General features: G+C 35.3%; 2 protein-coding genes across 17 annotated transcripts in view; one reads left to right on the top strand and one right to left on the bottom strand.

Annotated features, from left to right (window-relative positions):
* The window catches only part of AVEN (apoptosis and caspase activation inhibitor), an 85594-nt gene extending 73876 nt beyond the window's left edge, over positions 1–11718 (top strand). For all 4 annotated transcript variants that reach the window (XM_064424168.1, XM_064424172.1, XM_064424171.1 and 1 more), the window contains exons 3-6: positions 5242–5312; positions 8690–8785; positions 10296–10656; positions 11274–11718. In XM_064424168.1, coding sequence (XP_064280238.1) covers positions 5242–5312; positions 8690–8785; positions 10296–10656; positions 11274–11392 — 647 coding nt within the window. In that variant the 3' untranslated portion in view covers positions 11393–11718. The remainder of the gene's footprint in view (positions 1–5241; positions 5313–8689; positions 8786–10295; positions 10657–11273) is intronic.
* A 99-nt stretch (positions 11719–11817) lies between these two features.
* The window catches only part of RYR3 (ryanodine receptor 3), a 193859-nt gene continuing 178074 nt past the window's right edge, over positions 11818–27602 (bottom strand). For all 13 annotated transcript variants that reach the window (XM_064424152.1, XM_064424158.1, XM_064424155.1 and 10 more), the window contains 12 exons: positions 26605–26802; positions 25904–26034; positions 23373–23415; positions 22687–22814; positions 21837–21897; positions 20909–21055; positions 19053–19187; positions 16923–17079; positions 15793–15857; positions 15589–15689; positions 13535–13586; positions 11818–12727 (listed from right to left, as the gene is read on the bottom strand). In XM_064424152.1, coding sequence (XP_064280222.1) covers positions 12632–12727; positions 13535–13586; positions 15589–15689; positions 15793–15857; positions 16923–17079; positions 19053–19187; positions 20909–21055; positions 21837–21897; positions 22687–22814; positions 23373–23415; positions 25904–26034; positions 26605–26802 — 1314 coding nt within the window. In that variant the 3' untranslated portion in view covers positions 11818–12631. The remainder of the gene's footprint in view (positions 12728–13534; positions 13587–15588; positions 15690–15792; positions 15858–16922; positions 17080–19052; positions 19188–20908; positions 21056–21836; positions 21898–22686; positions 22815–23372; positions 23416–25903; positions 26035–26604; positions 26803–27602) is intronic.

Raw genomic sequence — 27602 nt, 5'->3', positions numbered from 1 at the left:
AATGTGGAAGGGTGTTGGTTAGCTCTAAGCTTTCTTTGACAATTACTGCCTGTTGCATTTTCAGTATTGGGCTTCATTTGCCACTTTAAAATCTACTTTCTCAATCTTATGGAGTTCTTATGTCATTCTTTACCGCCTGCCTTCATCTGCACTAACATGGTATCATCAGCAAATTTTGTGGCTTCATTTTCCCCTCTTTTCTTCTCTTCTGTTGAAGTGGGAAGAATTAAACAGCTAGAACCCCAGAGAATCACACAGGTTGTTTATTTTATTGTGAAAATTGACAATTTGCTTTTTTTCTTCCTACTTTAAGGTAATTATTTATTCATACAAAGCCTCCTCTTATTTTGCTGCTCTGAAGTCTTGGGTGAGAAAGGGAGTGGGATGTCAGTGAGAGCTTTTGGAAGTGCATGTAAATTGTATGAATTAGATCCTGCTTATGTACATGATATTTTGCTTCTTTCAAGAAATTGTCTTAGATCACACAGCAGAACTTCACATCTCATATTGACTCTTCCCCAAAATACTGTATTTATCTGCATAGCCATTACATTTCTGATAGTTTCTACTTTTTCCATCCAGCACATTTGACTGATATTGCATTGTCTTCTGCAGTTTCTCTTTCACTGTTCCCAGTATCCTTGAGCTGTCATTTAGTTCTCTAAAGCTTTAAAGGCTTAAAGGCATTCCTGTTCTTTCTGTCATATTTCTTAGTCACCTGGCATTCATAAAGGAACAAGTGTACTACTGTTTGTTTTTCTGAACCTCTTGTGGTATAATTTTATTTGTTTGGGTTTCCTGACTCTTGTTAGCCTCTGCTTTAGTTTTTAATAGGAAGATTTGTTTTCTGGGTTGTTTTTTTTTTTTTTTTTTTTTTGGGTTTTTTTTTTGTTTTGTTTTGTTTTTTTTTTAGTGTGTGTAGTTTTGGAATTTTTTCTTTTTGAATCATTGTGTATTTTGGTATTTGTTGGCTTCACCCTGCTTCTCATTTGAAAAAAATTGTGTCTGTCTTTGATTTCAATACGCTGCAGTTCCTTTACGTGTTAAATTAGTTCTGTTCTTCCTGAACAGACATTCTGTTCCAGAACCAGCATTGATTTCAAAAGATCCTTCCTTCTCACTCCTTTCTCTGTGACAAATTTTAAATTTTGAAGACATAATTTAGCCTTGGTCAGATAATCCTGATGTTTGGTAACATGTTTTTATTTTAAAATGTGACTAGTAGTGTTGCATAGTTATGCCAGGGAAATAATATAGAGTATTGCTCTTTTTTAATCTGGTTACAAATATCCTGTATAGTTTGCAGTGCAGCCTACAAATATCCTTGCTCTCAGTATTTTATGAAGATAAGCTGAAAGAGTTGGGGCATTTCAGCCTGAGGAAGAGAAGACTCTGGGGAAACCTCATAGCACCTTTCAGTATCCAAAGGGGGGCTAAAAGAGAGATGATGATTAAAAAGTGGATTTAGAGTATAATATTTGCACTTGCAGCACTTCTTTACAGCCATGGCAATCTTAGAAGGATCATGTTAATTCCTTGCTATTCTCATCCTCCAATTTCATCTCTAAGACTGCAGATTATTTTTCTTCTGTCTTCAGTAATGTTTTATGGATTGAGAGAGGTTTTAAATTAACAAAACCATTCCACTAATAGATTTTTTTCCTGCTGAAAACTGATTTTCTTCCATTTTTTCTATTTTTAGACTTTAAATTTCACAAATGAGAAAATATTTATTATAGATTACAGGTAGGATGTGTTTTGATTCTGCTGTTCAAAGAGTATTTGTAGGAAAAGCTAATTGGGATAATGAAAAACTGAAAGATACCTTTTATTTAAATAAATTGGTTTGGCTTTATGGTGTATTTGAGTGGTAGGAAAGCATGGTTGGTTTAGTTCTGCCATTTTCATAACAATTTCACATTTTAAAAAATAAACAGTATTGTTTAATATTTGCTTGTCGTGACTGTTACCAAAGACCACGTGCAAGGTTTGCTTGAATACATTATTTTCAGCTACTCTGTATGTGAAGGCCAAATGGTACTTGTAGGTAAGATAAAAATTATTCTCAAGAAAAGCCTTTTTTATGTTGAAACTAACTCAAGAGTTACTGCAAGTGGTTTGAATTACTATTCATGGAATAAAAGGAAGTTATTTTCAGGGTAAAGGAACTTGTGAAAAGATAATTGGTTAGACTAACATTCTCATTGACATAATTTGCATTAAATATGCTACAGTGAATTGTAGTTATGCTTTTCCATTTGAAAGGCATGCTTTGTTAGCTTACTTAAAGAGTCTAATTAAACTACAGTGTAAGTAAGTCATGCTCTTTAATTCAGCAATACAATCTCAAACTGAGGATCCATGACTACCAACCTTGTGAGTGTGGACAGTCATAAACCAGCTCTTGACCCCAGTGGATTTTTTAGATGAAATAGTTTGATTTAGCTAGTTTACATTTGATCATTCTCAGATACTGAAAGCATTTAACCAATCCTTTAGTTTAATTTTACTCTTTTATAAGAGTAGAGAAACCTATTTCCTCCTTGATGCAGTGTGAGCAGTCTTGGGAATATTGGAAGAAAGTACCAATGCATTTGTTCTAGTAGTAGGAACACTTGGAGGACCATTTTGATTTTGGTAGAACTTCTTTGCAAATGTAACTAAATAGAGCTTTTAAAGTATAAGCTGTTAAAACATTAATTTGCACATTTTCGTACCCATTTTAAAATCAGGAGACTAATATTTTTATTTCTTTGGTTTTCAGAATTAGTTATTATGTATTAACAGTACTCCAGATATTTTGAAACAGGGGCTTTTACTTCCTCTTGTGCAATGAAGGGGGAGGTGCCTTTGTCAGTAGCGAGACAGCTGTGAGTGCTCAAGTGTTTGCATGTGCAGATAGATACATAAAGATATAGGGTCTTATTTTTCCACACTGAGCATCCCTAGAAAAAGCATGAAACCTGGTGTTTTTATTGTATGAACTGAACATATGTAAAATTAGCCACCTTATTAGATATCTAAGTCTTAATTTCTGTGCTTATTTTTAATTATTGGCAATTGTACTGTTTGATAGTGGCTGTTTTCAAAATAGTAATCTCTGGAGATGCTGAATGTATACCAAAACATAGCTGATCAGGCAAGGTTATGTATCAGCACAACACTGCTGAGCCATGTTAGATAAAGCAATTGAAAACAAAGAAATACATATTCAAGCTGGACATGGTAATGGCTGTAAATATTTATATAAATATTCAGCTGAGAAGGTCACTTTCTTGCTGTAATGGTTCTGAAAATGATGATGGTGGATGTGCCAGGTACTCAGTGTTACTAGCATATGACTATATTTGCATACCCAATCACCATACATGAAATGCAATAAACTGGAAGTGCACTTTAGATATAAAAAAAAATAACTTAATATTCACGGCCAAAAAGTTTTAAATTCCACCTGAAGGATGATTAGATCTCTCGTTTCACATTATTTGGCAGAGAAATAGGCCAATTCCAATTGCAATGCCACTTTTCTGCTTATTCCTTTTTTTTGTGAAACAAAAGCCAGCTGATGCTGGCACTATTGAGTAAAACTGGTGGAAGATTGCTCTCTCCTACATTTTGGGACAGGCAGATAATGTAAAAGAAGCCATTTTGGGGAAGGCAGATTATATGTTCTGATTTTGTCTGCAGGATTAAGGGCATGATTCAGGAATCATCAAAGTTATGAATGGCACTTAGGATGTCAAGAGCCAAATGAAAGCTAGATGATCAATTGTTGGTAAAGCCATTGAAAACTTCCTCTAGGGCATTCATTCTCTTTTAGAGAGAACTGTTGCCTCTCAGCCAACTGCTGAAATAAATCACAGTTACTTACAGATGACCACAGAATGGGTCAGGTTGGAAGGAACCACAGTGGATAATCTGGCCCAACCTCCCTGCTCAAGCAGGGTCATCCCAGAGCACGTGGCACAGGTTTGTGTTCTGATGGTTCTTGAATATCACTAGGGAGGGAGACTCCAACAATCTCCCTGGACAACCTGTTCCAGTGCTCACAGGACAGAAGCTCTTCCTCATGTTTTGGTGTAACTTCCTGTGCATCAGTTTCTACCCACTGCCTCTTGTCCTACTGATTGGCACCACCAAGGAGAGCATCTTGACACCCTCCCTTCAGATACCTACATACAGTGATGAGATCCCCTTTCAGTCATCTCTTCTTGAGATTGAACAGGCCCAGCTCACTCAACCTTTTGCCAAAAGAGAGACTCTCCAGACCTTTGACCAACTTAGTAGCTCTCTAATTCTCAGGATCAAATTTCATCTCCTTCATATAATAATTCTGCATGGCTTTTTTTTTTTCCTAATAGAACTCCTAAAAGTTATTTATCCTTAAATTGCAGTCTAAGAAGAAACATCTTAGCTTTCTCTTACTCTGTACCTTTGGCCATCATTTTGCAACCTTAATCTTTCATGTTTCCTCTGTCACAGACCTTATTTATTCTTTTGAGTTACTGGAGTTCTTGTGTGGTTTTTTTCAGTAAATAAATTTGTAGGTCTGTCTTTTGTAACACAGCATGGGGCTGCAATAAAAATATTGCATTTTAGGCAAAAGGATAATCCACTCTCCCTTATAGTAACAAAAAGCTTCTACTGGCTTGAAGGAATGTGGTAGGTTAGAAGATTCTGTAATTATGTATTTAACTTAATTAATCCTATTTAAGGGTTTCTTTTAATTCAATCCTTTTTGCATATGGATTGGAACTTGGGGTTCAGTGCCTTTTTTTCTGATGACGTGCTGGAGGATGGAGTAGTAGGAAGAGAGAGAATATAGCTACCAGAGAACAGGAAGTCTTTATTTGGCTTGTATAATCCAGTTTTAGAAAAATTTCCATGTTGGTGAGAGTCTATCTACAGAGCTTTCAAAGCTGTTGATAAGACATTCACTCCGTGAATAATGTGTGCATTCCTACTGTGTTGTCCACATTGGACCTTTAAATGAAAATCTTGCATGTTGGCATGTCACTTAACACCTCATCATTCAGTTTTGTATTTGTTGCCCTTTTTTAGTGCTGTTTTGCAGTAAGTGATTAAAAGTCCTGTAGAAGTTTGGCACAAATAAGTTTAATATTGTGAATACAAGCAGCATTAATATTTATTTCTTAAATTTACCTCTTTGGGGTTAGGAACTTCAAAGAAAACATTTTTATGATTTTTAAAAATAAATATATTTTTATTTCTTTTCCTTAGGAGATTCCTTTACACAGTTTCGATTTGCTGACGAGAAAGAATGGGATAAAGAAAGTATATGCCATAAGCAGGTAACAGAATTATCATTCAAATGATTTATATAGATAATCACCTGGGACAGAATATCTGGGTAGTTGTGCCTTCAGCAACAAATTGTTAATACAGTAATAGGACTCTTTATTCTGTATATTTTTATCAACTTCTCTCTAATGCTGGAGGATCTTGTCCTTGGGCCCTGTACTTTTTTTTCTACTGAAGACTAATCAAAGCCTCAGGCTCAGTTTTTAAGTTATGTTGGGAGGAAAGAACAAGAAAGCCCTCCAGTGAAGAGAAATCAGACTGTCTCTTTGCTTTACTGACATAGGAATTCAGCCTTCCTTTTTCAGCTGTATTCAAGAGAAAAGTGTTTAATAGAATGACTATAACAAAACCTGTAGGAGTATATTCATGTATTGGACTGTAAAGCGTTCTAGTTTCTTCAGATTAGCAGTTCATATCCTCTGGTTGAAACGTCATGCCCTAAATAATTAGGATACCAACTAGATTTTTTGTGTATGAATTCTTTATGCTTCAATAAAAAGAAGCATAGCAGTAGAAGTCTCTTGTTTCTCTCTCAGGATACTTAAAGTGTCTCAATCTCTGCAGCTGTCTTCCTCATCCAAACCTAAACGTTTGCAAAATATATGCTTTTGTCTTCTAGGCTTTTCTTAAAATTATTGTGAAACTCTGCTTGATTGTCTCTTGTAACATCCACATATATTCAAATTTTAAAAATGTGCTACTTATTTTCTAAAATATTACAATAATTATTCCCTGGGAAGTGGTATTTAAAGGTACTTTAGAGCTGCAAAGTCAAATTAAAGTGAGGAACTAAACCCAAATGCAGCATTTGTCTAAACCACCACCTGTTTCTTTAGTGGAACACAGGCTTTCAGCAACTGGTTTTTCTCATTGGTTCTTCTGTTCCTAGTGTGCAGGATGGTGTCAATATCCCAAGTACTAATTTCTTCATAGTTTCCTCAGAGGATTTTCATTATAGCATTTAGGTGATTATAACACAGTAATTAATTCCTGAATGGCTAAAGCCATTGTGAGCAGACTGAAGCTACATGTTGTCACCATTACCCTTCCTTTGATTTCTTATTTTAATCCAGAATCCTGTCCCAGATGGTTTCACAGCATTATCTAATTTTTCACATTGTCTCTGATCTTCAGCCTGGTATCTCATTTTTTTATGACCCATCTTTCTTTTCCCTGAAAGGCAGATCCAAGTCTAATTTTCATCCTAGATACCATTTGCCAAATTCCTGGCCTTTGCCTCTTAACTCACCTGTTTTTTTCTAGTTCTTTGCCTGTCTACACGTTATGTAAAGGATTAAGAATTTTAAACTGAAGTAAATTGGTTATGAGGAAACAGAATAAAGCAGAAAAGACATAGAACTAGTTGCAGAATTATTAGATATTTCTCATTCTCTATCTTTTGTAGAAAGCAATGGCAAAGCATCAGTTTCAAATGTGGAATGGAAATGTTAGAGTGATGTCAACAATAACAGAATTTAAATTTATTAAGAATACTGTCTTTCATTTTCACAAAAAGTAGGTTTGCATTTGCTCCACAGCATATTGATAAAATGTAATAAAACTCATGGTCTCATTCATATCATGGTCTGCAATTGAAAAAGCATAGTTATTAGTCATTTGGATTTTTCAATTAAAAATGGCAATTTCAGCAACGAAGTATGCCTCTACAATTTTTTGAGCAAATAATGCTATGTGCCATGAAGTGTTCATAATCCATTAAGTACTGCTTTTATCCCTTTGCTTTTTATTAGAACACCACTTTTAGAGAAGTCTCTACTTAGATATCAAATTTCTTCTTCTATTATTTCTCAAAATTCCCCTTTTCCTTTATCCTCAACATTTCCTCCTCTTCCCTATCTCCACTTTTTTACCTTCATTTGCAATGTTCATTCATGTTAATATTTTTTCAAGTATACATAGCTCTTCCAAAATGCACTTAAATATTTGTTATTCAATTATACTTTTTAGAATTTTTTGTGTTACAAGATTCATACAATTGCCTTGTCTTTTGCAACTGTGCAGAAGCTACATTTGATCCTTAATATCTGTCAAAATAACTGTATTTTCTGAACATCTAGCTCATTGCTGGGCAACAAAAATTATTTGCTGAAGACTTTGTGAGGTTACTTTCACCAATTATCTTTTATGGTGATTACTAATCCATTGTAAAATTAAGTTCTCAGTACAGAAGAAAAATTCTTGTATCAGATATATTTTTAGTCCTTTTATTCTTATTACTGAACACCAGAACCTGTATTTGGATACAAGAAACTGTTAAATCTGCTGCATTGTTTCTTTTAAAATTTATTTTAATTTTGCAAATGTACTGTCAGAACACACTATGTCTTTGATATTCATTCTTGCTTAGGTGTTAAAAGCCTGTTAAAAGGTGTTGACTGGCTTTTGGAAGCAGTATGAATTTCTTTGACAGATCTCTTATGAGTCACAAAACTCTCCTAATTTTTGAGTATTTGGACTTCTAAATGTCTACATCATATTGAGAAGGACTCTCTTCAACTGAGATTTGGAAGCAACTTCTCTATTTCTGTGAAAATACAGGCTAAGAGCATAGACTGAACTTCAGCGTTTCATTGTCAGATTTTAAAATACATGATGGATATCAGATTTATCTTTGCCAGTTTATCCATGGTGAATGTGTTCAGAATGTTCTGTTGTACTCTGAGCCTGAAATCTGTTTTAAAACTGCTGAAATCTGGTCTGTTCTGTAGAAACTACAAATATTGCTGGTCCATTTTGTGTAATTTTGTTTTTTTAAAAAGGGTCAAGAGAAACAGCAACTTCAATACCTGTCACAGTAATAAGTTCTCATTTAGCAGCAGTAGCATATTTTTCTTGAGTGTCATTTTAGAAGTGTTTGTAACTATATACTTTGTTGCTTTTGGAAATATCAAAACATTTGAAAAGATGGGGAAGTATGAAAAGGCCTCTGTTGAGCTGCATGGGATGATTGCTTGGGAAATAGTGGCAACTCATTAAATAATGGCATTTCACACTGCATGAAAGCTTCACAATTCAAAAGATGTTTCAGTTGGAAAAGCTTCTTACGCCATTGTCAACTTCCTGAACTATTTCCTGCTTTGGATTTCAAGGTATTGTCTAAGGAGCATTCTATTTATACCTTGTTTTTTAACCTTAAGTGATTATATGCATTTTAGGTGTTTTTATTTAGCCAAGCTGCTTCATAAAAGTGTATTTTAAACTAATAATTTGTGTATTTTATTCAATTTTTTGAATGTATGTGACAGGACAATGTAATAATTTATGAGGGGTTTTTTGGTGGATGTTTTTGTGTTCGGTTGTTGTGGTTTTTTATCACAAGTGTGCTATATGTTGAATTGTGTTTCAGTTCTCTGCACTTTCTGTTGACTGCCAGTCTTTGGTCCAGGCCCTGCAGGAATTGCCTCTACATCTGAGGCTGAATATAGCTGCTGACCTTGTGCAGGTAATGCTGTGAAATTTCACAAGAAAATGCAAATATTTTTAGAAGAAATAATGTGTACAAGAATGATTAGTCTTCAAACAGAAGCAGAATTTATTATGTAAGTAAATGCTTTCATTTAGATGGGTGTGTCAGGTGGCATGTAATGCAGGATACCCCTCTGTTGACACATTTTTTGTGTCTATTTGCCTTAAACCAAATGTCTGGATGTGCAGCATATTAGATTTGAGATCAAGTATCAGAGTATTTGACATGGAATTATTGCACTGTTTTTGTGTTTGCTTCTCTTGTTAGCAGCTGTTACAAAATTTTGGTGCAAACTTTTAAGTGCTTTTACATTCTTCCTGCTAAGTATATTAATTGTGATTTAATCTTCTACATAACTAATATGGAACAAATGTGCTTTTCTTCATGAATCAATCCTTATAGGTAAAACTGTCAATTGTACAGGTGAAGAAAGTGTAATTTATTCCCACCAGTGGTGGGATAGCAACAATATTAGTAAAGTGTTCCTTCAAGCTGTGAAAAAGAAAATACTAATGTAAGGGAGGAAGATCCAGTGAGACTTAAATATAAAATTCTTAAAAAGCTCCATTTGTCCAAGCAAGCAGAAGTATGGCCCTTACAGAAGGATGAAGACTAGCCGTAGGGAGAAGGACTTTGGGGGTGTTTGTGAATGAAAAGCTCAACATGACTCAGCATGCACCATGTTTCAAAGGAAACCTGACCATCAGGTTGGAAGGGGTGATTGTCACTGTCTGCTCTGCCCTTGTGAGATCCTACCTGGAGAGCTGCATCCAGCTCTGGGGTCCCCAGCACAAGAAAGACATGGACCTGTTGGAGTAAGTGTGGAGGAAGGCCACAGAGTTGATCAGAGAGCTGGAGCACCTCTCCTATGAAGACAGACTGAGAGTTGAGGCTCTTCAGGCTGGAAAACAGAAAGTGCCAGAGAGAACTTAAGCACCTTCCAGTACCTACAGAGCAGAGCTGGAGGGGGACTTTTCACATGGGTGTGTATAGATAGGACAAAGGTGAAGGAGAGTTAGTTTAGATTAGAGTTCAAGAAGTTCTTGACTGTAAGAGTGGTGAGGCACTGGAACAGCTTTCCTAGAGAAGCTATGGACTGCCTATCCCTGGAAGTGTTCAATGCCAGGTTGGACAAGGCTTTGAGCAATCTGGATTAGTGGAAAGTTCCCTGCCCAGGCAGCTTAGAACAGGTAATCTTTAAGGTCCCTTCCAAACCAAACAATTCTATGATTCTGTCAGTGCCCGTGTTAGCATACAATCTCATATTCTGTAATAAGGGATGAAAGGAGTTTATATTTTGCATTTGCTTTTGCAAAAGTATCAAGATAACTTTAGTTTACTTTTACTTCTGAATTCGATTCTGCTCAAATTTCCTGTACCTTCTTAAGTGATCAGATATAGCAAGTATGAATTATAATCCAAATTAGACAGAATAGTAATAATAGATAATCATTATAAGGATTCAAGTCTTTCTTGTACTCCACAGGCATCAACACCTCTAGAGATCCCACAGATGAAGTCTAAAATGTTTGAAGATGGGAAAAAGAGAGAGCAGCTGTTCCGACAGTCTCCGGCTCAAAGTGAAACTGGGTTGGTCTCCCATCCTGTTGGTAATTCTGTTGCTTCATCAGAACCTGGGAGTAAAAATGGCACACGGGCAAATGCAAGAGAATTACTGCAAAGAGTCCATCCACTGTCAAATCAAGACACTGACCATTTGGATGAAGAACTAGATCTTCTCCTGAATCTAGAGGCTCCCATTAGTACAGAAAATAGACCTATGTCAGGTACATTATCCTGCAGCATATCAACTGAGAAGGATTTGAAAACGGATTGTAAGGAAAATGGTAAGTTTTCTCCCCAGCATGACCTTATTTAATTTCCATTGCTCTCTGTTTTGGTGATGTTTTTGAATTTTTGATTAGCCAGTCAACAGTACTGCTATCATAAGTGAAATGCAGTGTGACAGAGATTATCTGGGGCTGTGTTCTGGCCCATTTGTTCATTTTCAGTTTTAACTCCTCACTAACCTGAAGTTTCACCATTGTCAGTTTACTTTAAACATTAAGTGAAATTCTTCTGCAAAACAGCATTGGGCTTATTTAAAAATTTAAATTAGCAAAAATTTAAATTAAAATAAAGTGTACTACTAGAAGATTTTATTTCAGGGAAGCTAAAGTATTCATGTAACTTCATTGACCTTTAGTTCACTAATAGTGTACAGAAGAATTGACAGCTATTTCTGATGGCTTCTCCTAAATACGACTTTCAAACTTTACTAGCATTGATTTTACAAAATGAAGTTTAGCATGGAAACTGTTTTTGGAATATGACTTGCTGTTCTTCAAGAAGGAGAGATTGTGTTTAAGTACAGTCAGTTGTGTGTTGAAAGCAAAATGATGCAGGACAGAGGTAGTATGGATTAGTTTCCAGATTTTCAGTCTTCTTGTTTTTGCTTCTCTAGAGCCTTTAAAAGTAGATATGCCTGAAGAGAAGAGTACATCATCACAGCAGCAGCAAAGTACATCTAAAGATGTTACTGAAGAAGAGCTTGAAGATTGGCTGGACAGCATGATCGCCTGAAGCTCAAATTTCCTAATATGAATAATTGAATATAGCAAACATTATGTAGAAACTTGAATCTTTCTTTATCTCCTTGTTATTTCTTTTTTCTGTGTGCTAAATGCCTGTTTTTCTTTGCTGGCACTTAAAATTTTGTGCAACAAAAATGAATTTGGATAAGATTGAAAATTGTTGAAGACTAATGATATTACTAGAAAGGTCTAAAATTTGTGAAGGTGGAGTTTTCTTTGCTAAAGAAGCAGGCTACAGTGCAGAAGTAAAACAGTTATTTCAGCTTGTACTTGCTCTATGTAGTCCTTAAAATAAAGCTGTGGATGAACAATGAATATATGTGTTTTTAGTTACCATTGTCAAAAAACTCCATGTTGTAGAAAAATGGAAAAGATGACAGCAACAGTTATATTTGGTTTATAATACTTTATTGCAGTGGGCACTTTTTATTAGAAGGAAAAAAAAAAAAGCATAATCCTAGCAACTTCTACTTGCAGGTGACCGTAGAGCATTGTTTTATTTTGGCCTAAGATTTAAATTGTGTTCATTTTGATACAGTGTATGTCTTTTAACAGCATCATCTAATAAGCTGTTATTGAAGGTAGTATATAAACAAACTTTTAAGTGCAATTTGATACAGAAAGACAGAAAAGCAATACAGTTAATGGGTCTGTTCACCTAGAACACTAACAAAAAGTTTGCATAGCTATGTCTACAGAGGTTTTAAGGCACTTTAATGTTTCAAGGTTGACAAAGTGTTTGAAAATGATTTCTTTTTAACTGCTTAAAGCTTTTCAAACTGTATCTTAATACATTCACTAGCAAATTATGTGGGGAAAAACTGGACAGCAGTTAATTTTGCTATTTTTTCTGAGGTATGGTCTCTGATGTTCAAGTTCTTCAATGTCAGATGTGCAATTTAGATGCCTTTTAGCCCTTTCAACTGTACTGCCAAACACCAGGGTAATGATGTGGTTAAAAAGTTGTTATAATTTCAGGCCATGTCTGAACTGGAAGGCTTAAGTTCATCTGGCATAGTTTTTGCTAATTAAAATTCCAACAAAAGACCTGTTTCATATGTGGTAGGTACAAAAAGCCTCTGAAATAGTGTCAAATTTTATGTGTGTCTTGAATTTTGAAGACATTTAAAGCAAATACAAGCTGTGAAATTATGCCTCGAAAAGAATTTTTTTTTTTTTTGTATGCTGGATCTTAGCAGTTCATGAATAAATCATTTCTTTTGTGATATTAGCTAAGTTGATCCTCATACTGTTTTCGGAAGCAGTCCCCTGCCGGGAAAAAATCCCAACATCTTTCTTGGTACATCTTCCACACAAATGATTCCTGAAAATGAGAAAGAGTATTTATTTTACCAGTAACTGTGCAGTTAGTGCTGTACTTAAACTTTTAACAATAACCACATACTGTGCCTGATGCCATGAAGTAGAATTTATAGACACTGGAACTCAAAATATTGTAACTCAATAATGTTTATAAGAATTTTATACTTCTCTTAATTCAGTACTACTGAAATGCAAGCTCTATTAGTAAAATATCAAAGTATAAATTAATCAATCTATTTATATCAGAGCAAACCTGTTGACAAATTTGTATGGAAGCAAATGTGTTCTGCTTTGTATGGAAAACAAAGGTACATCTGTAGCATTTGCCTAAGAGCTTCTTATTAGTGAGAAGATATAATTAAGTTCTAGTTATTTGCTTATTTATTTACCTTTAGGGCCTAACAGTGCTAATATATGGTCACCCAAATACCTGTCTATCTACATATATGTAGATTTTGACTATCAATATAGTAGCTTAACTGCTTAAGCCTTTTGGGAATAAATTACACCTGCTGTATTTGAGATTTTCTTTTCAGAGATAAGATGGCAGTAAGATTACTGCTAACTGACTTCTGAGAGAGTTCACTGCTGGGTGAAATAGCACAGTGCAGCATTCCCCCTCCCGCCCCGCTTTTGTTTTAACCCTTCTTTTCTTTTGCTGCAGTAGCCTCTTGGGGAGAGTGGCATCATCCACACTTCTCCGTGGTACATCAGTTCCACCTGCTGGTACACAGCTACAAGGCTTGATAAGATAAAAATGTTGAAAGATAAGCTTAATGGGTTTTCTTAAATTTTATTTTCTACTCACCTGGCCAGTATGCTCAGTTTCATCCTTGTTAATTAGATACATTAAGAAGAACCTGAAACAAGCACATGAAGTGGGTATTAATGGAGGAAACATCTCCCCCCGACCTTTTCTAATCAGGGGTATGTGAGGAAGACAATGTCAACCAGCAAAGCAATGACATTACTAGGCATCTAAAGTGCTTAATTTAAGGGAGAAAATTCTGTCCTGAAGCATGTCTCCTGTGGAAGTGCTAGCAGATTAAAAAATCTGTAGAAGTAGAAAAATGCAGTTTAGCATTTCTTTCATTTCAGTGTGAGGAGCAATACCTGAATTAGACATATGCCAAGTTCTGAGCACATATGCTCCAACATGTCACCTTGGAAGAGGTTACTATGGCTACTGCGTGAGAAGTGTGGTAAATACTGAGCTGCACGAGGAGTTCTGAGCACTGCTGCTATACAGCTCATAGGCTGAGCCTATCCTTCCCCAATGCCTGAGCTCAGTCAAATGTTGAGAGCTTCAACTACTTAGGAAGACTGTACAGCATCAGCTGTGGTAAATCTAAACAAACAGATGAACTTTAAAATATAGAAAAGCCTTCACATACAATAAAAAAATTGAAGTATTGCTGGAGTTTGCCCTAGTGAGACTGGATTTGTGAAGACTAAAAATGATCTTAAAAAATCCTTCACATGCTGGTCTGTCCCATGACAGGTTTAACCGACTCCTGCACTCCAAGAACCAAGGCACAGTTCCCATCAATACTGCTCAGCTGCAAGATTTTCTTGTGAGAAAACAAAGTATCTGAGAGTGCTCAGCTTGTTTGCTGCTAAATGATACACACACAGTGCTCAGCCGATGGATGACAGGTACTGTTTAATAGTGCAAAATAGCCTTGGCTTGATAGTTTTAGGACAGGAAACAAAGGACAAGAGCATATTTCAAATTGAAACAGCGAGGAAAATTTTATGGAAACAGAATGTAGAGGTAATACTAGTCATGGTTGGTCAGTTTCGGTGCAGTGAATTTGGAATGAGGCTATGTGCTTTCATTGTGAAGGAAGGAACGTATACTGATTTCACCAGTTGTCTAATTAAAGGGTAACCTGGGTAAAAAGGTTGTTCACTATATATTCTATTATGAAGGCAATAGCCATTTTTAATTTACAGTGAATTAGAGGTTCCCATGTAGCAACTAAACCATTCAATACAGTAAGAAAAGCTTGGATGTTGTAGAGTAGTAAAACTATGGATATTAATAGAAATTTGAATCACATCAAGCAATTGATTTTTTTTTTAATTTAAAAAAGTTCAGATGCAGTATTTCAAAGCCAGACTGCTATAAGATTTCACCAGCTTCTCCTTTCATTCTACTGGTGCCATGCTTGTATAATTAATTACCTTTGTTGTATGAGTAACTAATGCAACAAGAATAACTTTTTTAATATCCTCTTACTAATCAAATACTAATATCCCCATTTACTAATGAAAGTGGAAGAGCGCTCTCTCGGGAGTTTGGTGTAGTCTAAACATGTACAGCTCCTGAGTGCTTCCAGGTTTCAAAATGCTCCACTGCCACTAAAGAACTATAGGAATGGAGTTAATTATTTTTTGGAGCTTATCTTTGAAGAAATTTCTACAAGTGCCTTTATTTGCTTTGGTTTGGTTTGGGATTTCTTTTTTTTTTTTGAATTGAAGCCAGTTTTCTACAGTCTCATCAGCATTACCAAGCCACCAGAAGTCACAACCAAAACTTCCAATCTAAGACAACTTATGAAACTGTCCGCTATCCTTCCCCATATCTGGCTTTCCTCCAAGGAGAATAAGTAGTTGATTTGCCTTCTGGTCTCATACTACTAAGGTACCTCATGTGTAAGGTGAGCGCTTACCACCAGGTAAGTGCTGGTAACCAAAGGTAACCATCAGTGTGGAATAGAGGAGGGGAGACCCTAAAGGAAAGGAAATACTCCTCAGTTTTCTAGAATTCTGTCTTGGGATTTTCAGCAATGTGTGCACCTAAATGACACACATCTGAAAGGTCTCTTTATCATAATTCCAATTGTAAAATGTACTTACAGATAGTTTGCCAAGTTATGTTCTTGCAAAGTATGTGTTTCAAAGCCATGTGGAGTTGTGTCAAAGTAGTCATTGCCGATTCCACAAATAAAGCATTTGGTCTGAAAACAAAAGTTGTGGTTACAGATAAATTTTAACTCGAAACCACTGATTGGTGACAATCTAGGTGAACAAGAGCAATTAAAAATGTAATGTGCTTCCTACCTCCATGTCTTCCCTCACTTGTTCTTGCTGGTCTCTTAATTCACCAAAAGCATCAATAATCAGACCTGTTTCAAATAGAAAAGCAGCAACACTTCAGTACTCAGCAATATTCATATTGCAAGTAATGTCAGTCCTCCAGTGTCTAGAATTTAGTGTACTTATACATACAGGCACAATCTTGGGAGTGGAAAAACTTTTTTGTGCTTTATTATTAATAAATATTATTTATTAATATATTAATAATGTTATTAATTAATAGTTCATTTAACCTTACACAAACTCATCTCTTTGGTTCCCATAAATGAAATTAATTTTCACTCTCCTTTTCATTAAACTCTTATATCCCAAGTCTTTCTCAACATAGACAGCTCTGCTCCCACAGCCCACCTTGGACAGTTAGTGAGTTTGCTTTGCATTTGAAGCATTACTCCTCCACTTTTAATGTTTTAAGAAAAGAACTGGATCATTTTGGAGACTGTGACATTTGTAACTTTTTCTCAGTTTTGATGTGCTACATTTTTTTCTTTGCCACCAGGTTGCCATAAAACAGTGCGTTTTTTTCTTAACAGCCTTAGAAGAGTTTATGCAATGAGTGTTGAATACTGCCCATCACCAAAGAGGGGTCTTGTGTGCTGTAAACCACAACTGCAAACCAATTAAAACTGCAAATCTGCCTCTAAAGAAAGGAGGAAATGGCTATGTGGCCATAGTGACTTCCTCCGTGTCATTTACACTTTCCAACTGGAAAGTCTCCCAGTCAGCTGTGGTGATTCCAGGCTAAAAGTGAGAAGAGTGTCTTCAGCAAGGCTCTCCCAAGTTTCAGTGCTTAGTGTAGGAGAACAGTGATCCTGCACAAGCTTCATCATTGCTGGATAATTACAAAAGTGTTCATAAAGACTGCAACCCTTGTAAGTTGTAACCCACATTCCTTGTGCTTTGACTTCGTGTAGTACTTGGGAAAAGGCATCTTATGTATGAATTAATATAAAACTATTGCTTCCTGAATTAATGATTTTATAAAATCAGGAATAAGTCTTTACAGCAAAACTGCTAAATTTACCTTAAACATAAATATGCTTTTCAATGGTGCATCATTTTTGAACAATGTCTACTAAGGTAAGTGATAGTACCTTGAATAATGGCCAGTAGGATAACAATGACAAAGAAGAAAAATGTGATGTCAAAGACAATTCGGTACATTTCATAAGGGTCTCCAGCAGGATCCTCAATTTCATCTCCAATGCCACCACCTGCTCTTACACCCACATACATGTGGAACAGGTAACACTAAAAAAGAGGGAGGAAAATTACAGATACATTTACCATGAACTCTTCTTTTGGATTTTTTCTCTTTTTTAAAAAAATATTCTGCTCTGGTAATTCTCTTGACAATTTAAGCAACAAACAAATAGTAACAAGAACACATAATATCATTCCTCATGGATCAAACACACTGCACCAAAAATCTGCCACTGTCTTAACTAATGTTATTCCACCTTCAGGTGTACTTACTAAGAGGGGGAGTCAGCATCAGCTGTTACCTGCCCCTCACTCACTGGGTCTTACTTTGAGACTGAGATTATTTTGGGGTTATTTTTCTTGTATTTGTTACTGTATTTAACATCTTCTATTCCTTATATTGATTTCTAAGGTTCTATCTTGCTCTGAGTAAGAGGAAGGCATCTTTTAAAGATTTGCAGTGAAGTTTAGAAATGTAGAAAATATTGCCATAAAATAAATAGTGGGATGTTCACAAGTGGATCTAGCTGTTTGTAGGTTTCTAGATAAATTAATTTTGCAATACTAGATGTCTGATTTATTATATTGTAAATTAGTTGTGATCTGTGAAACAACCTGTGTTCAGTTCAATGCAAAGAAATCACTTTACAAAAGTATTGTCTTATTTTTGAAGACATAAATCTTAATCAAAATATCTTTAATAATCTCTATATTGAAGCTCTGTAAGTATTTTGGAATGGAATCTGCTAGTGATAAACTACTGATGTTCCTGTATGATTTGCTACAGAATCTTGTAAATCACCTCCAGCTACACAGTATGGGTTAAAACCAATATCAATCTAACCACAGCCAGTTTTCTGGAGTCACATTAGATATCAGGGTGTTACATAATGAGTATAAAACCAGGCATTAGCAAACACTAAAAAGAACTATACATCCATTTTTATAATGCAATTTTACTGATGGCACAAGATGCTAGTACTAGATTAATAATACTTAAAAATGTAGCTCAGAATTTATTTACCTCACTTGATAGAGTGGTTTAAAATGTAGTATAGTTTTATTATTCTAACTATTCCTATACCTATTTATGACCAAACCATAGTATTCAGCTCAAAACATTTGGACGGGTTTCATAATTTCTGTAATTTGCTTGTCTAACCTGCACTCAATGTTTAAAAGAAAGTTCAAGAATAGCGAGGATCATTTTGTGAAGTTAATGATACACTTCTGTTCTGAGGTATTTTATTCTGTCTCTGGTGTAAAACGCAGGGTAGAGAGTTTCTGTTCCTTGGGAGATATTGGCTGGCCCCGAACTCAGAATATTACATTTTTAATACCTGAATTTGTGTTTTCTGTATACAGTAGGAAAATCAAATACTCTTCATACATTAATATATATCTGTAGAGTATGTGCTATTTTGACAGAAATGGCATTCAGTGGCAATGGGTAGAAATCAGATTATAAATTGGTATATTCAGATAATCATAATAAGTTGTAATTTCTGCTTTCCAACCCTTGACTTCTTTCTTCATGACTAAATTACTAATTGTGGAGCAGGCTTTTAGAACTAGGGCTAATAATATCACATAATTCATATAACCTAAATAAGGACAGGAAGAGCTTGCACACTTGCAAACATGGGGAACAAATGGGGTTTCTTTGTTGTGACAACACAGCTGCTTTTTGAAGCTCTGACCAGTTTGTCAAGAAATTCCTTTTTACTTTGAGCGTTTGCCATCCTCAGCTGTAAAAGCACTGTGGCACATCATAAACCACAGTATTTAGGAGAAAAATTCAGAATACCTTACTATGTATCATCTATTTGCTGTTGCATTTAGACCAGTGGAGAATGCTGAAGGAATGTCAAGACTATTTGTATTTCCAAAGCGACATGTATCAAGAAAAAGAACTCAATGGATTTAACACAAACACGTCCCTCCTTACTCATCATTCTGTCTAAAGTACCCTTTGGAAAATTCAGGATGATATTTGAGACACATGGTGATGTTTTATTTACCGTCATCATGTCGTCACACTTCATGTCTGGTTCATCTTCATCTTCACTTTTGTTGTAGAATTTGCGGAAGAAGTTGAAAGCCACTACAGTGTAAAGGTACACTACTACAGCCAGGAGTCCCACAGTAAGCACAAGCTGCATATGGAGACATGACATGAAAATAGGTTGCAATATCATTTTGTCACAAGACACATGCCAGCTTGGTGCATTGCCTTAAATATTGAAAATTAGTCATATTGTACCTTTCCCAATAAGGAAACTAAAGACAGCAGCTGTGTGTGTATCACCAAAGCAATTTTTTACACTCATTAGTTTAAAAGTTTAATTATAGTAACTTGAAACACTGGATATACGATAAATATTAAATAATAAAAATAAAACCCTTTAGATAATTTGACAATTTCAGCTTATTAGGACCTATAAAGACTTATCATAGTGAATTTTCTCTTCCAAAGCTGTTTAGTAAAGCCATTGCTAAAATGGAGAGAAAATTCATTAGATAAGAGTAATTTCCAGGTCCTGCCTGTAAGGAAATAAAATCATTAGGTGAAAAAGTTTAGCAGTTAATGAGAGTAGATTATATTGTCTGTTAGAAGATGCAGCTCTGGAGTAGAGTTTACTCAAAGCTACATATTTTAAAAAATGCAACAACCAGTATTTACTTTTTTAAAAGAAACAAGAGTATGAAGGACAAGCTGGTCAATTATCACTATGAAGATCTGGCAGCATGCTCCCAAAGCGAACATTTCAGCGCAGAAATCTGCAGCTGTCTTTCAGTGTTCTTATTTACTCGCCAGAAAAGCAACAGCATTAGAAAAATTATTCATTGCTTGTTAAGAATGTAAAAGCCAGGGTCTTTAGTTACAACAGTTTTGCCAACTACGCTCAGTTTTGACTATTACATTTTTAAAAAATTCATATGGAAGATACATAAGTCACCACAGTCATTAAACTAATATGAAATTGGTCATCTTGAAGTAAAAGGAATAGTATAAAACCAGAGATTTTATTTGCTTGAGTGATGATAACACGTCATCACTTTGTGTGGGTGTATTTTTATGCCTGTTCCAAAACATCATGTGATATAAAATGTTTTGACAAATCTAGCAGGGCATAGGTGTGGGCTTAGAATATATGTTACTGCATTTGAGAAGGAATGGAATGTGTATGTTTGAAATTATATTTCGGGGAATTTAGACTTCTTAAATGTGAGTTTAAAAGTAACTGTAAATCTTGCTTTTTGTTGTTATGCTAGCTAGGAACATGGATTCTTTGGAGATAAGAGCATGATTCCCTGCAGAAATTTTAACAATTAGTTTTAGAAGTATACTTTATTAACCTGATTTTTGCATGACAAAGTGCCATAGAAGCATATTCTGCAGTGCAGAATGCCCACACCTTTAAGCACATTCTTATTAGCCAGGTGTTGAAATCTCAGTGCCCAGGTCATTAATACTGCTGTAGCTATGGAGGGATTGTGTATTCTTAATATTTATCACCAATCAGCTCATCATTGAGAATATAGAATGAGCTGGTTAGGTAGTAATTCATATTCTTATATTTTTGTAAAATGATGTGTTTTCTATTGTATACGACACTTCTTTATCTGTCATCACTTGGTGATGTTATAATTTATAGATTGTTATTATATATATATATATATATATAATTTATAGATTGTTATAATTTCATAGGTTTAGTATGTATTAAGTGTGCTGCAGAAGATATAATCAATCCTATTATAAAAATGAATGATCATAAAAATGAATTGCATTCCAATATTTCCATTACAACAATTTTTTTCCAGTACTTTTACAAAGTATATTTATTTTCAAACCTTTTCATGTAGCACTAACCTGTTTGCCATTGTGAGTGACTGAAGACAAAATAGTTCTCAGTGTCTTAAAACCCATAGCAATATCCAGCAGATGAGCAGCAAAGAAGAAGTTGTTGTAGTGCCCAAGGATAGACATAGTTGTGTACCAAGCTAAGTATAAAAATGACTGCAGAAAAAGTGAAAAGTGGTAGAAGGTTAACATGTGCTGATGTGCATTTTTGGATCCAGAATATAGCATTTTTAAGTCACTCAGGTTGTTATAGTAGGACACTTTGCCTACGTAGGGATTAAACAGCTGAAACTTCACCCAACTTTTGAAAATTACCAGTGATGGAGTGGGATGTCACCCTGCTTTTACTGTTGAAAAATGCTGAGACCAGCCTCCCTCAACAACCCCAAAAACAGACATTACAAGGATGTGAAAAACCTGTGTATCCTGACAGCTACTGCCACTGAGGTGTGGAAGGCAGGTGTTTCCTGATAGAGCAACCAATGATTGGTAGTACTAATAACTTATTTTAAGATGAATGGTGCTCTGCTGACCCCATGACTAGCCTGGGAACATGTGAATTCCACTCAATCACTTTACATTGTAAAAACTCAGTCCCATTTTTTAATGGCCGGGATTTTCTACTTCTTGAGGTTGAACCAAAGAGGTCTGATGCTGATGTGGGCAAGTAACATAACAATAATTATTGAACTACCTTTTAAACCATTAATTTAATAAATAATTTACTATAATAGCAGTTATAACCATCTATAATGTGTCATATATAATTCTGAGTAAAACATCCTTTAGTCTAATCACAAGACAGAAAAAAAATACTTTAAAATGGCTCTGTAATGCAATATTATTTGTGTATGTTTGTTGAAAATAAAAGCAGATGGCGGAGGACATACATGTTTAGAGTAAATCAAAGCATATTCATCTAGGGTAACATACTCACATTGTCAGTGAAAACAACTCCGAGCTTCCAAATGTGGTACTTTGTATCAATGGAGCTTAGCCTAAGAAATAAACAATTTTTGAAATGCATAAATATCAGAAAATAAATATTGAATTCCATATTTATAAACAGCCAGCTAGTCATATCACTTCATTATTTTTTTTGCTGAAGGTAGTGATATAGATTAATTGTTCATTTTTTGAATGATTCAGGTACTTCATTTTTCAGAGTATTTATTATAATTCTGAGCACGATAAAGAGTTTCTAAACCAGCAAAATTGATGTAACAATTTCAGGAAGAATGATATTTCCATATTCCAGACTTAAAAACTTAAGATCTATGCCAAAAGTAGTGAAATGTGGAACACAGATTGCTTAAATTGAGGAGGTAAGTGTTCTGTCTAGTGTAAAACATTCCCAGAATAACCAAGAGAAAATGCAATGCCTTCTACAATATTCTAAATATTTTATCAGCCATTGGATGGCATGCAAAGGGAAATCTTTCTTGTGCATCTTACACATTGAGAAAACCAACTAATATAGGAGCATACTGGATTATAAACTTTGTTGTAAGACCTTAAAAATGCTGCATTAAATATTGTTGAAAATGAAAGAGTGGTCAAATATATCAGTCAGCATAAATTTGCTGATTTTTTTTCTTACTTTTATAACACGATTGTGTTTTAAAACAAACAAAAATCTATTTTATTTCCACACTAGGAAGACTCCTCCATTCTAATTTTCCATGTTGAGGAAAAAATCACAACAATTTCAAAATGAAATCCACTTTTATCTTTGATGATGAAGTTATTGCAGCACATAATTTGTCTCTGAAACTCAGAAGTCATACCATGACACAAGAGATGCCTCTTCTGGTTCGCTCTCTTCCACTGGACTAAAATCAAGGGCACTTTTGTCCAAGCCCAGAAGTTCTGCAATGCGCTCTGCTCCGTATAAATCTCCATACTTGTTAATAACCTAGAAAGGGAAAAAGGGAAGGTTTTGCTCACAGAAACTCCTCAGTGACAGTCACCTACTCTAGACCAGCAGTTTTCAGGAATTAAAAAAGAAGTCCTTCACAATTAACACTACTAGAACAGTAAGAACTCCCAGGAAACCAGGGGAGCATAAAAAAGAAAAATAGAAGCATTAGAGGCTATTATCTGAAAGCTTATGTATAATTTTCTGTCATTTAAGCTGGCATGTTTTTCTTTTTTTAGGGCAATGAGGGGGCTTTGTATCCTAAAGATGACAATGATTGCAAATTAGACCTGCTTTGTGCTGATTGACAGTACAAAGTTATTTCAAATGTCTGAGTCTAGGAAGGAAACCACAGCCTTCTGTCTTCCTCCCTCCTCCCACCTACGCCACAGCTGCCTGTTCACCAAGACATGTAACGCAACAATGACTTCCATAAAACAAATTCCAGTTCTCTGTTATTTCTGTATTTATGTGTACAGAAGCATATGGATATCCAAATTAACCAAATAGTTGATTATTGCTCTGAAAAGCATAATAGAAATATAAAAAACCTACCTTCCGTTTCACAAATTTGTCCCAGTAATTGTTAGGGAAGGACCTACATAGATAAGGCAAAGATATTTAAACTTGTTAGGGAAAAGGGAAAAAAAAACAAGGAAAAAAAGAGAAAATACGATGTTCCTGATCATTGCAAATTTTTTTCACTCACTGCACTTCAAATTAGGAGAATGATTTCATGGGGACAACAGCTGTTATAAATCATAATTTTCTGCAATATAATCTTCCCCCTACAAACCCTCTTTGTTTTTCTCATTCACAAATATGACTGGCTACAAAAGCTCTGCAGTCTAAATACTATGGCCTGATAAACTTAACAATTCCTTAGTAGCAGGTTAGTCACTGTAATATCATTCATCTACTAAATAAATACTTTATCATTCTTAGCCATAAAAATCAGACCAGACAATGATTTTCAGAGAAAAAAAAATATAATCTTAAAGGATAAACAATTTTTTAGTTCATTGGGTTACATTTCAAACAGAGGCTGAACACTTGAGAACCAGTTGACGGTTTGCCAACAGAATATATAAAAATCTTTAACTTGCCAAGAAAATTCAAGATCATTTGCCAATATATAGCAAATATATATATATATATATATATATATATGTATATATATATATATATCAGTATCCTAGAACTGCTCATTCTAATGATCTTACTGTCTATTATACCCGTTTTGAGGAATGCCAGTTAGCAGGAAACATTACAAAATTTAAGATTTTTCTCTCCTTATTTCCTGGAAATAACACTGAGTTGACAAATAATACAGGAATGCAAAGAGAAAAATAACTACTTAAACTAAAGAACAGTATTGGTAAAATAAAGTAAATGCTAGCACAAGAAGAATGACATTCCACAACTATGTTCTGCTGGGATGTGAAGCAAACTTCCCAATGACTATGCTCCAACTTTTACCTTTCTGAATTGGAATTCTGAAATAAATTAATCCAGATAAAGGAAAATGCTTCTAGCGACTGGAATGGATGGTATATTCTAGTCCAATGCTCTGTATTATTTTTTTGCTTAATTTCTCAGGCTTTTAAGCAAAATATATCATAGTGTAGCCAGCTTGTGTCTATCTCTTTTAGAAAAAACTCCAATAATTTGTCAGGGTACATCTTTCACGCTTTTAATTACTTTTTTCCCATTATAGAAAGCACATTTCAGTTTATACAGAACACTGGGTACCCTCCAGCAGTGGTTATTCTTATCGTACAGTACTTGCACTAACCTCGAGACTCAGTTAACATTAGAGGGAAGGATTAGCCTGCTCAAATTAGTCTTAATCTTTTGTTTAACTTCAGTAGACAGTGCAACATGCTGAGAACAGACTGTACAGCATGTCATTAAGGATAAGTTGACAGTGTATTTCGTTAGTTCATGCTTCTGTTTGCTGAAGATTAACTTACTGGGTATCTAGATGGGTTGCTATCAATAGTTTGATAGCAACCCATCTAGATACCCAGTAAGTTAATCTTCAGCAAACTGGTTGGAAAATAAGCAAGCTCTCCAGTTTCCCAATTATCTTTGCTTGTAACTTTAATAATATGTACTAGTCCATATTGCTGAATGAAATTAAGAAAATTCTTAAAACTTATGTGTAGTAAAACAAAGCATGCAAGAATTTCCAGTATTTTAGAAATTCTAATCATGGAAGCATAGATGGAAGGGACCTTAAAGATCATCTAGTTCCAACTCCCTCCTATAAGCAGGGCCAACTTCCACTAGACCAGGATGCTTCAAGCCCCACCCAGCCTGGCCTTGAACACTTCCAGGGCTGGGACATCCACAGCTTCTCTGGGCAACCTGTTTAAGTGCCTCACTGTTATAGTAAAGAACTTCTCCCTAATAGCTAATCTAAACCTACCAGTAAATTCCAAAAAGCAGCCTGTAGTCAAGGCATTCTTTCTGTGGGACGAGAGCTGACTTGCTGTGTTTGTCTGTGCCACTCCTACAAAATGCTGTAGCTTACTGAGATTCTTAGAATCATAGTATGACTACTACAGTATTTGGTAATGCCTACAACTTGACATATATTCCTGTCAGACCTACTCAAATTCTAGAAATGCTATTTTTCACTAGATTTACTTGTCTTGTCACGTACAAATTTCTTAACCAAGCAATGGGAAAGAAAGGGAGGAGAATATGTACACTGTACAAGTGAAATAGTCACTGGAAAGGATGGAAGTTATCTTTTAAAAAACTTTTATCTTTTAAAAACTTTCTCAATAGAGACTAATATGTGAAATGTCTTGGAGAGACATTTTGAGGTAAAATACCTAACCCTTGCAAACCCTAGAAATGAAAAGGAAGTAGAATGTATGTGTTATCATAGTATTTATTAAATAAACAGATAATACAGGACTTCACGTTAGAATCTACTACTGTAGCATCTAATATAAGGGGGTAAATGCCTTTCTTTTAGATGAACTAAGTGACTGGTGGACAGGAAAGGTTCTCGATCAGTGGCTTAATGAGCTATAATATTATAAGCAGTTTACATAGAGTCTGATTTTTCTTACGGAGTATTTATAACAAGGCGATCCCATTGTCCTTTGATATCATCCTCAGTTGGTTGTTCAGTTATGTATAGTCCATCAAATTCCAGCTTTCTAGCTACCTCCTTTTCTCTCTTGAATACAACCAGAGGGACCTGTGAAAGTGACAGTGGCCATCTTTGTAATGGTTTATGTATTTTTGGTTCTTTGTAACACAAAAATGTAAGACTAGAATCTCCCACACCAGGCAGAACAATGCCTAGGCAGCCTCTGAGCAGTGGCCACCTTGGCAGTCAAGCCCCAACCCTCTCTCCCACACAGCTTTTTATTGCTGAGTGCGATGTTACGTGCCATGGAATATCCCTCTGGTTGGGTGGCTCAGCTGTCTTGGCTGTGACCCCTCTCAGCATACCTGCTGAGGGATGCACAGAGTGGGTAAAGCAAAGACAGAGCCCTCACTGTGCAACTACTGTCCAGCAATAACCAAATGTGGCTGTGTTATCTGCACTGTTTTAACCACAAATCCAAAACACACACACACTGCTAGGAAGAAAGTTAACTCCATTTCTGCTGGCCAGAATACAGGAGGAAAACATTTACCTATTGAGCACTGAGAATTTGTAAACAGCTAGGTACAAATAGCTATTTCAGTATTAGCACCACCAGCCACCTTGGGACATAGCCCATGTTTAACAAACAGATTAGCAGTAGGGTTAAGAACTTGCCTTTAGGCAGTAGTATCCAATCACACAGACAAAGGAGATGACAGTATGAATAACTGCCAGTGCTCTGAGAGCAGGTGCCATGTAGCCAGTACTTTCTTCTAAAACAAAAAACACCATGCCCTCCTCTTCTTCCTCTTCAGCAAAGGAGTTCCAGAGATTAGAGTCTTCCTCTACTTCATCAAGTGGTTCTTCTGTCACCTGAGAAAAATTCAAGCATATTGAAAACAAAATAAATTTAAAAGCTTTTCCTTTAATTACAAATGATGTTTTCAAAGCCTGCTCAAAGGAAGATGATAGATAATTAGCTCTAAACAGTCTTCATTTGCATAGCATAAGTCTCCACATCATGTCACTGAAAAGAAAATCTGGAAAAAGCAAATACACACAGTTTACAAATCTCTCTAACAATGCTGTAGCAAAACTAAAACCTATGAAAAAGTTATACAAAAACTGTTTCTTGGAAGAAGTGAAGAATGACAGGTTTATCTATTATGACTGAATTCAGGGTTTGTTTGGTTTTTTTTTTTTTTTTTTTTTTGTTTTTTGTTTTTTGTTTTTGTTTTTTTTTTGTAATCTACATAGTTCCTGATTGCTCGAGTCTAAAAATATGCAAAATTTTAATATTATTTTCATATAATCACAGTGTACACACTGTTCATAACTTTTTGTTTCATGACTCAGTTTAGAGCCTACAAATTATGTACAGTGTTTCATCAGCTGACATACTGCCCTAAATTCTTCCAATGACTTTAAAAACCTGCCCTTTAAAATTAAATCCCTAGTGGTGCTTTTTTGACAGCTTTATCTGTAAGCTCAAGTCCTGTTCAGTCCTGTTTGACTGCCACTGACCCTTTCTTATGTATGACAGATGGACTTGCACCGATAGACATGAACTTTCCTCCTTGCTCTTCAACAGAATGGGTTGTCACCCATCAGACTCGAAGAAAAGAAGAATGGGGAGAAAAGAAGACTGGCATTAACAAAAGCAGAATTCTACA

The sequence above is a fragment of the Passer domesticus genome, chromosome 6 (assembly GCF_036417665.1).
Source record: "Passer domesticus isolate bPasDom1 chromosome 6, bPasDom1.hap1, whole genome shotgun sequence".
NCBI classification, from domain to species: domain Eukaryota; kingdom Metazoa; phylum Chordata; class Aves; order Passeriformes; family Passeridae; genus Passer; species Passer domesticus.
This window is presented reverse-complemented; position numbering and strand designations above follow the sequence as displayed.